The 13401-nt window shown below is 47.7% G+C and overlaps 2 protein-coding genes across 2 annotated transcripts; one reads left to right on the forward strand and one right to left on the reverse strand.

The window, feature by feature from the left end:
* Positions 1-4598: 4598 nt before the first annotated feature.
* Positions 4599-11225, reverse strand: LOC128305210 (DNA-directed RNA polymerase II subunit RPB1). Its single transcript, XM_053042551.1, has 4 exons — positions 10980-11225; positions 8541-10901; positions 5156-8472; positions 4599-5093 (listed from the first exon to the last, which is right to left on the reverse strand). Exons 2-3 carry the CDS (start codon positions 10854-10856, stop codon positions 5158-5160), a joined length of 5631 nt encoding a protein of 1876 aa, XP_052898511.1. The 5' UTR covers positions 10857-10901; positions 10980-11225; the 3' UTR covers positions 4599-5093; positions 5156-5157.
* A 400-nt stretch (positions 11226-11625) lies between these two features.
* Positions 11626-13298, forward strand: LOC128303806 (uncharacterized protein C19orf47). The gene is made up of 3 exons (XM_053040874.1): positions 11626-11755; positions 11830-12153; positions 12219-13298. Exons 1-3 carry the CDS (start codon positions 11737-11739, stop codon positions 13253-13255), a joined length of 1380 nt encoding a protein of 459 aa, XP_052896834.1. The 5' UTR covers positions 11626-11736; the 3' UTR covers positions 13256-13298.
* Positions 13299-13401: the final 103 nt, after the last annotated feature.

The following is a 13401-nucleotide window of genomic DNA, read 5'->3' on the forward strand; positions in this document are numbered from 1 at the left end:
GCGGATTCTGTGCTTGGTAGTAGGGTAACTCCCGAACGCGCGTTCCCCCCGTATTTCTTGCTGTTGTTGATTTTCTCCACTAACCGTCCTAGATATAACACGCTGTATATTATATCTAGATGTAAGTTTCTTTAGTTGTTCCAACAAAATTTGGTTCTGAGTACGAGTTGCGTATTAGGTAGGATCGATGATTTGGTTGATTTGTTTAACTAGAGCTCTTTCGCTTCCAGAAGGACTACATGCATGCGTAGCTCATTCGTTCATATGTTCATTCGATTCAGCTGTTCTGCACTTGGTAGTATTATTTGTCTTCAGTGTTAAACGCACTTGTGATTTGTTTTGTTTTTAAGATATATACGAAATTGGCGAGGCTGCTCAGATAGCTTGTTCTGGATTCTGGGGATGTGATTTCCCGATTTTGTGCGTACCGCAGATCTTCCACTTTCACACCAACACAGTACAATATGTAGAGCTTTAATAGCGCCTAGTGAAATCACGCCTGCACTCACTTTCACAAACAATTTTTCTGTATTCCCCCACTTTGCAAACACCATTCACGAGAGACTAGGTAAATGATAAAGGTTCACTATTAAATCGATCGCAATTAAAATTGCTTCGCACGGCACCGATGAACGGTCAGAGACAAACGGGACGTTATTAAATTATTTTTCGGTCAAATGTTTTCGTTTGTCCTACCGGCACAGGACATATTCGGGAACCACTTGAGCAGGACAAATGTATGGGCACCAAATAGATCGATCGAGAAACGTCGCCTGCTTCGATGTTCGGAGTATACTCTGAGTGTTGTTTTTCACTAAGTATTACTATTCTGCGTTGTTCATTTACTTTGCGCTGGTGATTTTGTGGCTGCTAGCGTTTACTGCTGCTCCGCGCAACGAACTTAATTTCTTTGCGCGTCGAACAAATCGCGCTGCAATTATGCAACCCCCTTCTTCTGGCTGACAGCTGAGACGAGTGTGCAAACGGTGTGCGCTCCGTTTTACTCTAGCGCGTTGCTGTGTTTGCGCGTAGGTTTGCAAAGCACACAGAGAGTGGGGACGGGGAGATTATTCACAGCTCACTTTATTCGGAAGTTGAGATGTCAGATTTTCGTCGTTTGCAATACCTTGAGTGATTCTGAAAAGAAAGCAAGCAACAAAAGGGTATATCAGTAAATCTGTTATCACGTTATACACCGCGTCTTCTACGGTGAAACGATAAGTATTTCATCAAAACCTGTAAGGAAGTATTGCGATGTTTACATGGCCGCGCAATACCACTACAACAATCTATCTACATCAGTTCACTAACACGGTGGCACCAAACGGGTATTGTGCATACTTTTAAAGCATCCAACTTTTCTCTATTGCCCATTGGAACGACATTGGGTTTCAAGTCGTGAAAAATAGTACTCCGAATCGTGAATATTATTCGTAACACCTTCCGATCAAGCTATCTTCTAAATAGAGGTTCGCTGGGTATACCATACCGTGTCATCGTGAAACAATACACAACCACTATGAAAATGGTCACCATACTACATTTCAATATCGTTCTGGAACATTTCAGAATGCTAATAAATTTCACATTTCCTGGCTACCTTCCTAGCGCTAGAAAATTATTCTACACTAAAGATATAAGAAAATAAGTTGAATTTTCTTTCAGTAGAATCCTGCATAGCCACGATTACGGTACAGCAGCACGAATAATCAACAACACTGCTGATTTTTCGAGTGACCCTTAAAAAATCTTTTCGCCTACTGTTTTATCTCTTCCTTTCTCTCTCTCTCTCTCTCTCTCTCTTTCTCTCTCTCTTACTCTCTATTGGTATTCCCATTCTATCTTCTTTCACAGTCTATCTCTGTCCTTTTATTTCTCTCGTTTCGCGCTGTTTTATAGAAAGACTGCGGGCGCGCACTATATTAATGATTGTGACCGACACAACACACCACCACACCGAGACAGAAGAGGATCTTTTTGGTTTTCGAGGTTCAGGTTCTTTTGCTCCTGGTTTTCCGCGTTCTCGTAAAACGTATTCGATCAAATTTTCCCTACTCTTTCTACCGCAAAGTGTGCCGACGTTTGCGCTGCTGTGCACACCAAGGAACACACGACGTTGACAACACGGGCCCGTAACCGGATCAACTCGCAAAGGTTTTATTTTTTATCGAAAACAGAACTGTACTGCGTGTGTTGGAGTGCATCATCACCGTATTGAAATTTCTATTTTGGGGACACTTTACACGGTTTTTTTCGAGAGCGAGCAAGAGCACGAGTCACGAAAACGGGACGGAAACAGCCAGATTGTCATAAAAAAAACCATCCCCGCTCACCCAGTAATGAGATGATCCCGTGCGTACAAATCTGGCCGTGTGCCCAAAAGAGCGACCGATGGGGAGTGAAGGTAACAGCGAATTCAAAGAGAGATTTGGGATGGATGGATTTACTAGCGATGGTTAGATACTTCAAACTGGACTGTGCAAAGTACTCTCGATTAGGTCGGGAATTTCTCTGCTCTGCTCTGGGAAGGGGGGTTGGGCGAGTTCTCTGTTGACGAGCGTCGAGAACAAAACTGATCACGCGGTGAACCAACATATTTGGCACCTTCGAAGACCCGTTTGTCGCTCTCGCGGCTAGCTGTCTTTACTAACTTGTTTTCGACATCAGCCCCATCATGTTGCTACAAAAATCAAATCACACTACCATACCACTACAATTTGCACACTTACCACACACACACATTCAAACTCGTTGCTTTTGATGATGTTGGTTTTCTAGCTAGTTCTTGCAAAAAAAACGCTTAGTGTGCGATGTTTGCGCAGTTTTGCCATCCGAAGAATTTGAAGCTGGACGAAAATCGGTGTTCCGAATTATGATGTGTGTTTGTGTTACCTCAGCAAAATGCAATCACAGTCGTCACACGTTTTTGGACTCCAGTAGTCCCACTCTGTCGCTACCAAACGCGGGCGGAAGTGACGAGCGGCTTCAACGAAGACCACAGTGTTGGAAGGAGCTGGGTGTCACTAGAATTTTGTTCGACAACGTCGACGACCACCGTATACACCGCAGGCACACACACAACGAACGACTTCTTCTCCGAGCGCACACACACGGGGGGAGTTCGGAGCAAATTTTGCGCTGCTGTTTTGCGAGCTTATTTTGCGCGTTTTCTTTAACGTCTTCGTTGCGTCCTTTTTTATTGGCTTTGCTCTTCTCTCTGCTGTTTCTTCTGACTATGTTCCGCTGCGCCTGGTGCTCTTTCAGCGGCCAATACTATTGCTGCTGACCCACCGTCTACGTCTTCTTCTTTTTCTCCTTGCCTAGCAGGCGATCGTCATACACACACTAACGGACGCCCTGCACATCTCATTCACAAACCGCGCTTCTCACCATCGTCGCTGGCTACTCGCTCGCTCGCACGCCGTGTATCCCCACACACTATCTATCTCCGTTCACAGAGCACACACACCGTAAAAGACCGTAGGCCACCCGAGAAAGGTAAGTGCGCTTGTATGTGTGTGTGTTGGTAACAGCCTGGCTCGCTCTCTTGCCTGAGGAAAATTATACCTTTTTGCTGCCAGCTTTTTACACACTGGCCTCGACGCGGATACGCTAAATAACACCTTACGCTTACGCACAATCAGTCAGTGTATCACTTGCGAATAACTTTCGCCCGATTAGACTACTATTTATCGTCGATTTTTGAGAAGGAAAAATACTTCACATATACTGTAGCCATTTCTCGACGATTGGCCATTTGCAAATATCGTTCTGACCGTTTCTCGCTCGTTTGCTCACTGTTCCGTTGTTAACGGTGGGTTGAACGCTTCAACCGTTACTGACATTTGTTGTCTGTTCTCCGCAACTCGTTTTTCAAATTTTTCTACATTTTCAATTTGAACAAAATACCCGGCCTGGCCGTTTTTCCATGACAGGGGCTCCCTGCAGAACAGGAATATCGTTAGACAGCGATGTTCTCAAGTTAGTAGCGGAATACTGCTACCTTTGTACAATCGTAAATGCGGAAAACTTAAGCAACGAATTCTGGAGGTGCATTGTAATGGGAAATTCCACTTACTATGGCATCCAGAAACTTACTACACTTACTATGGCATCTAGAAACTGTTACGATGCATATGGTTCTTATGCATGCACATGCAACGACACGAAATATAACATATATCGTATTCTGATACGGTAGTCATCTATGCGTATGAGTCTTGAATGATAGTGGCGGAAGAGCCCAACAAGAATCTGGAGGAGCATGTGGATAAGGAGAATGAATCTCGTGCTATCTGAGGGTCAGACTTCCTGAAGATGGTCAAGGACGGTAGGTTAAAATGGTTGGGGTATTGCATGAGGGTACGCAAGACACATGCTCTACCAGGAAGGTCCTCGTCTACGACTCGTCCGGTACAGAGCGTAGAGGAGCACAACGAACTCGTTGACTGGACCCCAACTGTAGCTGAACCTGTTACAGATTGCATGCAACCGGGGATGGAGAAGAGGAATTCCTAGATGGGATTGGTGACTCACCCATGGCAGCATATCGTGTTCAACTGTGAGCGGGTTAAGAAAAGTGTTCAGATCATGTTTTTAGATTTTTATTGAAATTATGCATTAGGCATTCATTACCATGGCGATTTTACCATTGTAAAATGCTTAAAAATACCATTTGCATATGATTCTTTCTCATTCGTATCGTTATTTTCTCTGATTACCGTGCCAAATACAGCTAACTGTCATATGTTTAATGATCAGAGATGTGCACCATTGCCTGTTGTGGATACTCCAATCGGTGCCTTGTCTAATAGCGGTTTCAACTGTTCGGTACCATTTACATTTGCATTGAAATCAAAACTCATGCCGCATTTGTTTTTGTTAGAATCCTACTAAAGTAAACATATGGATTAAATAATAACTATTATTGAATTACAAAAACCCCTTGATGTAACATATTCGTCACAGATATGAAATGACTTATGTTCGTAATATGCATGTTACTCAGATTACGAAGGATGTCCTCAACAGCAGAAAAGACGTAGAATCTGTTAACTTATTTTCAACATTGCCGTTACTCTCCTTGAAGAAATCTAAAACATAACAAATACGTTCGATTAAAACCGGCTTTTTTGTGCTACGAATACGAGCTTACCCTTAATCCTCGTTGCTATCATCGTATGAGGGACTGGTCGGTGAGTAGGTAGGACTGGCTGGACTCGAAGGGCTGTAGCTTTGGAGCGTTGGTGAGTAGGCCGGTGAAGAGGGTGAATAAGTCGGTGAGCTGGAAGTGTAGACCGGACTCGTTGGCGAATACTTCGGATTGCTGGGTGAGTACGACGACATGTTGGGCGAATACGGTGCCGGTGTTTGCGAGTACGACGACGATCCGATGCTGTAGTGATTGCTGCTGCTGCCCGGTGAATGTTGCGGCGATGACGGCGAGTAGCTGGGCGACGTAGGCGAATAGTTCGGACTGGTTTGCGCGTACTGCGGGCTGGCCGGAGTGTACTGTGGACTGCCGATGAAGGAAGGAGAGGTCGGCGAATAGCTTGGCGATGTGGGCGAATATTTCGACGATGAGGAATAGCTGGGGGAAGCGGGTGAATAGACTGGAGAAGTGGGCGAATAATTCGGGCTGGATGGGGAATAGGATGGAGTGACGGGTGTGAACTTGGGCGATGTCGGAGAGTAGGACGGGCTCGTCGGTGAATAAGAGGGACTTGTTGGAGAGTACGAAGGACTCGAAGGTGAATATGAAGGGCTGGTTGGCGAAAAGACGGGCGATGACGGTGAATAGCTGGGTGAGGTTGGCGAGTAAGAAGGACTCGTCGGAGAATAACCCGGGCTGGCAAAGTTGGACGTGCTCGTCGGATGCATCGGAGACATTGGAGAATAGCTTGGCGATGTCGGCGAATAGTTTTGCGTGGCTGAATGAATATTTGGACTGCTCGGCGAGTAGTTTGAGCTTCCCGGCGAATACTGTGGGCTCGGTGGTGAGTAGCGCGGACTGGTCGGGGAGTATGACGGTGAAGCTCCACCGGGTGAGTTGGGAGCGTAGTTCGGACTGCTCGGTGAGTATGACGGAGACATTGACGGAGACGATGGTGGATACGGCGACATCGATGGACCAGGTGAGCTCGGTGATCCACGGATTGGTGACCACGACGATGGTGACATTCCGGAAGCGTCCGATTGTGCCGATGGCGAGAAGCTTGGACCACCAGGAGTCATGCCACTAGCCGGCCCCGATGGAGACCATCCTCCGTAGCCAGGAGTAGCAGATTGTTGCCAAGGGGTCATGCTCGGTGTCGCGGCCGAACCGAAAAACATGCCCGTTCCACCAAGGATTGATGTGTGCGGAATTTCCATACCGAGCTTACACTTTTCCGCGTCAAGCAACAGATCGAAACAACCCGTGCCCATTCGGGGCAACTGGCCAAGAATAATGTTCTCCGATACACCGCGCATCGGGTCAACCTCTGCGTGGGCTGCCGCATCGTTCAACACGTCCACCGTTTCCTCGAATGAACATCTCATCAGTGCGCCCGTATCCTGTCGGTTAATACCGTGACGGGTGATGGCCATCAGATGACCCTTCGCTGTCATAACGTCACACAACAGCGCCAGATGACGATAGTTCACGTACAGGCCGTAGAACTGCAGCACGTTGTTCATTTCCTTTTCGACCGACTTTCGTACCGCCTCAATGCCCAACACGGAGAAAATCTCACAGATGTCATTACTGTAGGTACGCACCGGATCGACGTCCCGCTCGCTCAACACCTTCATCATAGAGGTACCATCCGTTTCCAGCAACCATTCGCCTATCGGTTTAAACTCACCCTCCGGTGTAATGACAATGCGCTTCTTCGCATCCGTTTGTGGCAAATGCATGTACACCTTACCGATCGCTTCGATGCCCTGTAGCGTCATGTCCGAAAGCATGTTCGCCTCGATACATCGCAGGAACATGTCGTCCTCCATCTTGTCCATATTTTCTTCCTCACTTTCCTGGAACTTATTGTCCTCGTTCATGATACGGATACGCAGCACGAGCTTGTCCGCGTTGTCATCGTTGAAGATGCAGTTCAAATCATCCCCAAAGCCGGCATTGATCTTCTCGGCAATCTGTTCCATAGTCAGTTTTTTATCCGTCATGCGCTTACGGTCAAGCTCAATACGCAACAGCCAGGGTGAAATGCGCGTCGGGTCGAAGTCCGGCATCTCGTAGTACACGTTCACGAATTCCTGATCTTCCGCAATTACCGTCCTTTGCGGGTCGGGATCGTAATAAATTGCCGTGTTGGCCGTTACCTTGCGCAATGTCGTATGTTCCAAACGGCAAAGTACGTTCTTAGCCTTTTCTGCGTCGCGAGCCGCACCGCCCGTCAGGAAGACGGTAAGTGAAGGTGCCTTGGGACGCTTGGAAATGTTGATAATTTCCTTCAGACGCGGCACACCGAGCGTTACGTTTTTGGACGACACGCCGGCAAAGTGGAACGTGTTGAGCGTCATCTGTGTGGCCGGTTCACCGAGCGACTGGGCAGCTAAAGCACCCACCATCTCACCCGGATTGACCTGCGCCTGTTGGAAACGTGTCTCAATTTCACCAATCAACCACTCGAACGCTTCGTTGTTCAGTCGGAACTCTTCAGCCACGTACTTTGTGCAGAGCGTCGAGCGAACAAGACATTGGAATAGCAAGGTGGCGTTTTCGTTTGCCTGTTTCGATAAACGATCCGTACCGGCCACAATCACGCAGCGCTGTAGCAGATCACGCACGCCCTGAATTACCTTAAGCGGGGATAGATCCGTTGGCAAACGCTTGTTGATGTGGAAAATTTTCTGCACATTCCATATCATGCGTTGCAAGTTGCAGGGCAACACAACTTTCGAGTCGCCGTTCGGGAAGATTTGCCGCAGTGCCTCTCGATCGCGCAGCAACTGCTCATACTCGGCTTCGATCTCCTGGATGACGGAGGTCGATTCGGTGAGCTCCTTGATGACATCCTCATTGAAGATTCTTCGCAGGGTACGTTCATTGGTCGGATCGAACCGGTACCGTTTCTCAAACACTTTGTTCGAGAGCTTAATGGTGGGCAAATTCTGGAACTCGACCGTCTCTCCACAGAGTCCGTCCTCTCCGTAACGCAACTGGATAAGTTGTCCAACCGAATTACGCACAGTTCCGTCGTAGTTTACCATCACTGACTCCATAGCCTTTATCAAACGACGCTGGATGTAACCAGTTTCGGCCGTTTTGACAGCAGTATCGATCAGACCTTCACGACCACCCATAGCGTGGAAGTAGAATTCGGTTGGTGTTAAACCAGCAAGGTACGAATTTTCCACGAAGCCTCGCGATTCGGGACCGTAATCGTCTTTGATAAAGTGCGGAAGTGTGCGTTTGCGGAAACCGAACGGAATACGCTTACCTTCAACGTTCTGCTGTCCGACACATGCAATAACCTATTGGACGAAAGGTTTTCGCGATTTAGTGAAACTTATTAAAAGAAAATATCCACCCGCAAACCTACCTGAGAAATGTTAATGTTGGAACCCTTGGAGCCGGAAACCACCATGGCCTTCAGATTGTTGTACTCCGTAAGAGACTTCTTGGCCGAGCCACCAGTTTTGTCACGAGCATCGTTAAGGATACGGTTCACCTGATTTTCGAACGTCTGACGCAACGTATTACCCGGCGTGGGTTCCAATTCCATATTGTGCGCCTTTTGGATCACACCTATCACGTCCTCCTTGGCTTTCTTGATGGCGCGCTGAATTTCGGCGTAGGTCTGCGGATCAGCAATCGTATCACCAATACCAATGCTGTGACCTTCCAGCAGCAACCAGTTGTTCACGACCGTCTGAATGTTGCCATAAAATCGACCAGCTATTTCGTGTCCCAGCTCGAGAAACACAATATGAAGCAACGATCCCGCAGATGTACCGAGTGTCTTCTTGCAGAGAATGCCCATGATCAGATCACCATGTTCGACCATGACTTTTGTATCACCCGGCGAAATCCACTTGTACGGGCCATCATCCTCCTCGTCCGGGTGTGTGGAATGCGTACGAATCATGTTCACGTTGCCCGGAATGATAAGTGTAAAGATCTGTTTACCCGTCCACAATGGTTTAGGCTTCAGAATGCAGGGCTGTGGCATTTTGCCGTCCCACGTTGGTAAGAACATGAGCAAATTCATCATCTGCTCCTTTTCGATGAACACATCACGCTTGGTCATTTTGCGGACCGCCGTCAATGTATCCTGTACAATACCCATGACGGGTTTGTTGGCCTGCGGCGTAATGATCTGTCGGGGGGTAATGTGAATATTCTCGATCTCTGCACGAGTTTCCATTGACTGCGGTACGTGCAGATTCATCTCATCACCATCGAAATCGGCATTGTACGGTGAGGTACAGCTAAGGTTCATCCGGAAGGTGGACCATGGCAGCACCTTCACACGATGCCCCATCATACTCATTTTGTGCAGCGTGGGCTGACGGTTGAAAATGACCAGATCGTCATCGCGCAGATGACGCTCTACTTTGTAACCGCACTGCAAATGCAGATCAGATGATTTCGGGTGGAAACGTAAATCGATACGTTCGCCATTGTCGCGCACAATGTACTTGGCGCCCGGGTACTGTGAGTTGCCACGGCGCACCAGCTCCTGCATCCGATCGATGTTGAAAGGTGTTACCAGCTCCGGGAAGGTCATGTTTTGCGCAACGGATCGGGGCACACCGACCTGATCGATACGCAGATTCGGATCGGGCGTAATAACAGTACGGGCCGAAAAATCCACACGCTTTCCCATTAAGTTACCACGAATACGACCTTCCTTACCCTTCAGACGGGCCTTGATCGCTTTCAGCGGTTTGCCACTCTTTTGCATCGCTTTTGGCATGCCGGGCATATCGTTGTCAACCAGCGTTGCTACATGGAATTGCAGCATTTTGATGTTTTCCGCAATGACGTGTGCTGCCGCACCGGTTGCTTCGTTTTTCTTAAGCTCGTTGTTTGCTTTGATGATGTCGGACAGCTTGTGTGTTAAATCGTCTTGATTCTTCGTGGCACCGAACATGACGACGGCCGGTCGTACGGCCAACGGTGGAACCGGCAGTACCGTGATTATCATCCAATCGGGACGGGCAAACTTTGGATCCATGCCGAGCACGAAGCACTCGTCGTCGGTGATGTGCTTCAAAATTTCGTACACCCGTTCTGCCGATACCTGTATCTTTTTCTCCTGGTTCTCATCGTTCACATCTTTCCACTCGGCCATCAAGTCCAGTCCGGTACGCCGAATGGATGGCTGATAGTGACCACAACCTCCATGGCCCTGCTTTTTGGTGCCTTCGGGTAAGGGTTCCTTGGTCATGTCCATATCTTCACCGCCTTCGCAAATTTTCTTTCCCTTGCACAGATCGTACACATATGCAAGGCGCTTGCGAGGTTGGCCTTTCGACTTCAGGACAATCTCCTTGATCTTTGGATTCTGCGGCGAAACGAGCATTTTGGAGCAGTAGAAGCATACACAGCGTAAAATTTTGATCGTCTTCGTGATGAACCCAATGTGAAACACCGGTTTGGCAAGATCGATGTGTCCGAAATGTCCCGGACATTCGGTCATGTTGCCTGCACACGTCTGACATCGTGACGTACGCTCAATGACACCCTGCCGTGGGTCCATTAGACCGCACAGTTTTGGCCTACCACCTTCCATCGTTTCCGCATACTGTATACCGCCCTCCGTTACCGACATCCGACGGATTTCATCAGGCGACAGGATGCCAAACTGTACGCGCTTCACCGTGCGCAATGGCGCCTTCGAATCTCCACTCATTTTAACGCCGTTCTATCCGTTATGCACCAGTTGGAAGTTTTTGTTCTGTTAGAAAAAAGAGGATTCTAGTGACAACGACAAAACGATGACTAAGGTCAACCACAGGCAAAGGGAAATGCTCACATCTGTAGTATATGTGTATTCTTTTTCTTCTTCACCACTCAGCAACAGCGACGGGGTACAGCAGCTAGCCAAGGAACAGCCAGTAGAAAATGACTCCGCTTGCGTAGAATCCACTGTTTCCCGAGCTGCCTTTAGCACTACTCCGTGCCCGGAGTGCTCGGAAGGCTGTTGTCAGTTGTTTTGGGCCGATCTGGACTGTTTGCAGCGCGTGAAAAAGAAAATGTTCACTGAGAAAGACAAGCTGCCTGTGATGAAATACACGCGTCCATTTGATGTGAAATTGCGCCGCACACACACACTTCCGCTCATACGCACGCACACCGCCACGCAACTGACAGTTTTCACAGCAAAACGCACAGTGGTCGATGATTTTTTATCTAAATGCCGCTTTATGGATTTAGTTCGTTACCGTTCTATGCTGTAATTCAAAACCCCGCTAGAAATGTAAATTTTATGAAAAATTCATATCATATGCGCCTTTGATATAACCCAATAAAAATGAAATAATAACACCGATCTGGCCGATCCAACAGACAGCACTGGTTCCAACTGACAGCATGCGCTGCTGTTTTCCGCTGCTGCGGTTTGACAAATGTCATTCTTCCAAGCCAAAAAATTTTATTTTTGGAACAAATTCGGTGAAAATTCGTGATATTAGCGTTTACCTGGAATTGGCTGTTCTCGAACTGAACTAGTACACACGGCGGATAAGATCGGTCCGCGAGCAGACCAAGGACAACACGAATAAACGATTGCAATGCCGACACCTACGGCAGGTTTGTTGGAAGACTATTTGTGTTTGTTGTTCCTGGTGAATGTTGTCTAACGTTGGTTCCGCTTTTTTCTCCAGCAACATGGGTAAAATTCTTCACGAATGCGAACATTCCGTCGCCTGCTGCAGCTACCTATGCGCACATATTTGTCGAAAATCGCATTCAGATAGATATGCTGATGGATCTGAACAAGGAATACCTACGGGAGATGGGCATAACGACGATGGGCGACATTATAGCGATATTGCGCCACGCTAAGAAAGTCCACGAACAGAGTGCAAGAGATAGGGTTTTATGCATACCGGATGCGGAAATAGCTTTACCGGTGGCCGCGATATCTGCAACACAGAGTACAAGCTCGGTTAGCAATGGGAAAAAGACGGAAAAGGCTGGAATGACTAGTAAGCGAACGAGAACGAATGTGGTTTGTGTATGATTTGTTCTGATTCACCATATCCGTTTTTAGGAACCGTATCGGCAACCATACCAGCGAAGAGTGAATCGAAAGCGCGACGCGTGCTACCGGAACACGAAGGAAAGTATAAAATCACACTCCCCTCCGGTAGCACTCCACGAAGTCGAGAAATCCTGGAAAAAAAGACACAGGAAACTAAACCTACAGCGAACAGTAGCGTGGCTGTGAGCACTAGCTCAAAAGTAGGAGCCAAGCGTAGCAACATCTTTGAACGACTCAGTAATGACAGCGAACCACCGAGCAAAGTGACCCCGAAAGCACCATCACTCCAATTCGTAACATCATCCGTCGTCTTATCGAGCTCCATCTTTTCCCGACTGGGTGATCGACAAGCAGATGCCAACGGGAGTTCCTCCATCGTACGGAGCACATCATCGAGCATTTTGAAGACATCCGTCACCAACAACGGCACAACATCAGTTCCCACGAAAATCCCTCCAGCACAGCAGAAGGTTATTCTGATTAAAAAGATGCCCGCCAAAGCAGCTCTGCCGACATCATCGGACGAGGATGAAATGTGCGGTTATCCAGCATTCGGTGGATGTGGTATAAAGACTGTCAAGTTTTCCGGGGAGGATGAAGTGCTCGAAATTGCTCCCAGGAAGCCACACAAACCTAGCGCCAGCGCAGCAGGGAGTCGGTTGAAGTTCAACGAGCAAGAAGTCTCTGTGAAGCAGCGCCTCGGAGGTGTAGCTAGAATGGGAGCTAATTCTACTGCCAATTCTGTGAATCGGGTATCGTCCTTCCGCGGCACGAAGAAGGTGGTGCACATGAAGCCACAACCCAAGCTTTCTCCTGTAAGAAGTGGACTGAAGTCAGATTCGATCGGAGCTGCGCGTAGTAAGCAACCGATTAAGGCTCGGCTCAGCTTAAGCTCTCACACCGCCGTCAAAGAATCGAAGCTCAGCATTGTAAAGCGGATGGATAGATTTAGCCTCGATTCTAAGGCAACCAACAATAGACGTAGAGCGCCGGTCGGCAGCAGCAGCGGTACCGTGTTTGATCGACTAGGATATAACCGTAAGTGAGCAGGTACATCAGTGTTGTTCTAATTTCCCCTCAAATAAATGAATCAACAATTAATACTTGATAAATCGGCTTCACCTGTGCTTGACTCCAAAGGATGCAACGAGAAAGAATTATTGTAATATGGGAACGGATCTTCTGTAGATCT

This window comes from Anopheles moucheti, chromosome 3, assembly GCF_943734755.1.
Source record: "Anopheles moucheti chromosome 3, idAnoMoucSN_F20_07, whole genome shotgun sequence".
NCBI lineage: Eukaryota > Metazoa > Arthropoda > Insecta > Diptera > Culicidae > Anopheles > Anopheles moucheti.

What these genes read in the sequence shown, in the direction of transcription:
- LOC128305210 (XM_053042551.1), bottom strand. Translation starts at nt 10,856, where the DNA reads ATGAGTGGAGATTCGAAGGCGCCATTGCGCACGGTGAAGCGCGTACAG. An exon ending in CCAACATTAACATTTCTCAG is followed by an intron (nt 8,473 to 8,540) that starts GTAGGTTTGCGG and finishes TTCGTCCAATAG; the next exon opens with GTTATTGCATGTGTCGGACA.
- LOC128303806 (XM_053040874.1), top strand. An exon ending in GGAAAAGGCTGGAATGACTA is followed by an intron (nt 12,154 to 12,218) that starts GTAAGCGAACGA and finishes ATCCGTTTTTAG; the next exon opens with GAACCGTATCGGCAACCATA.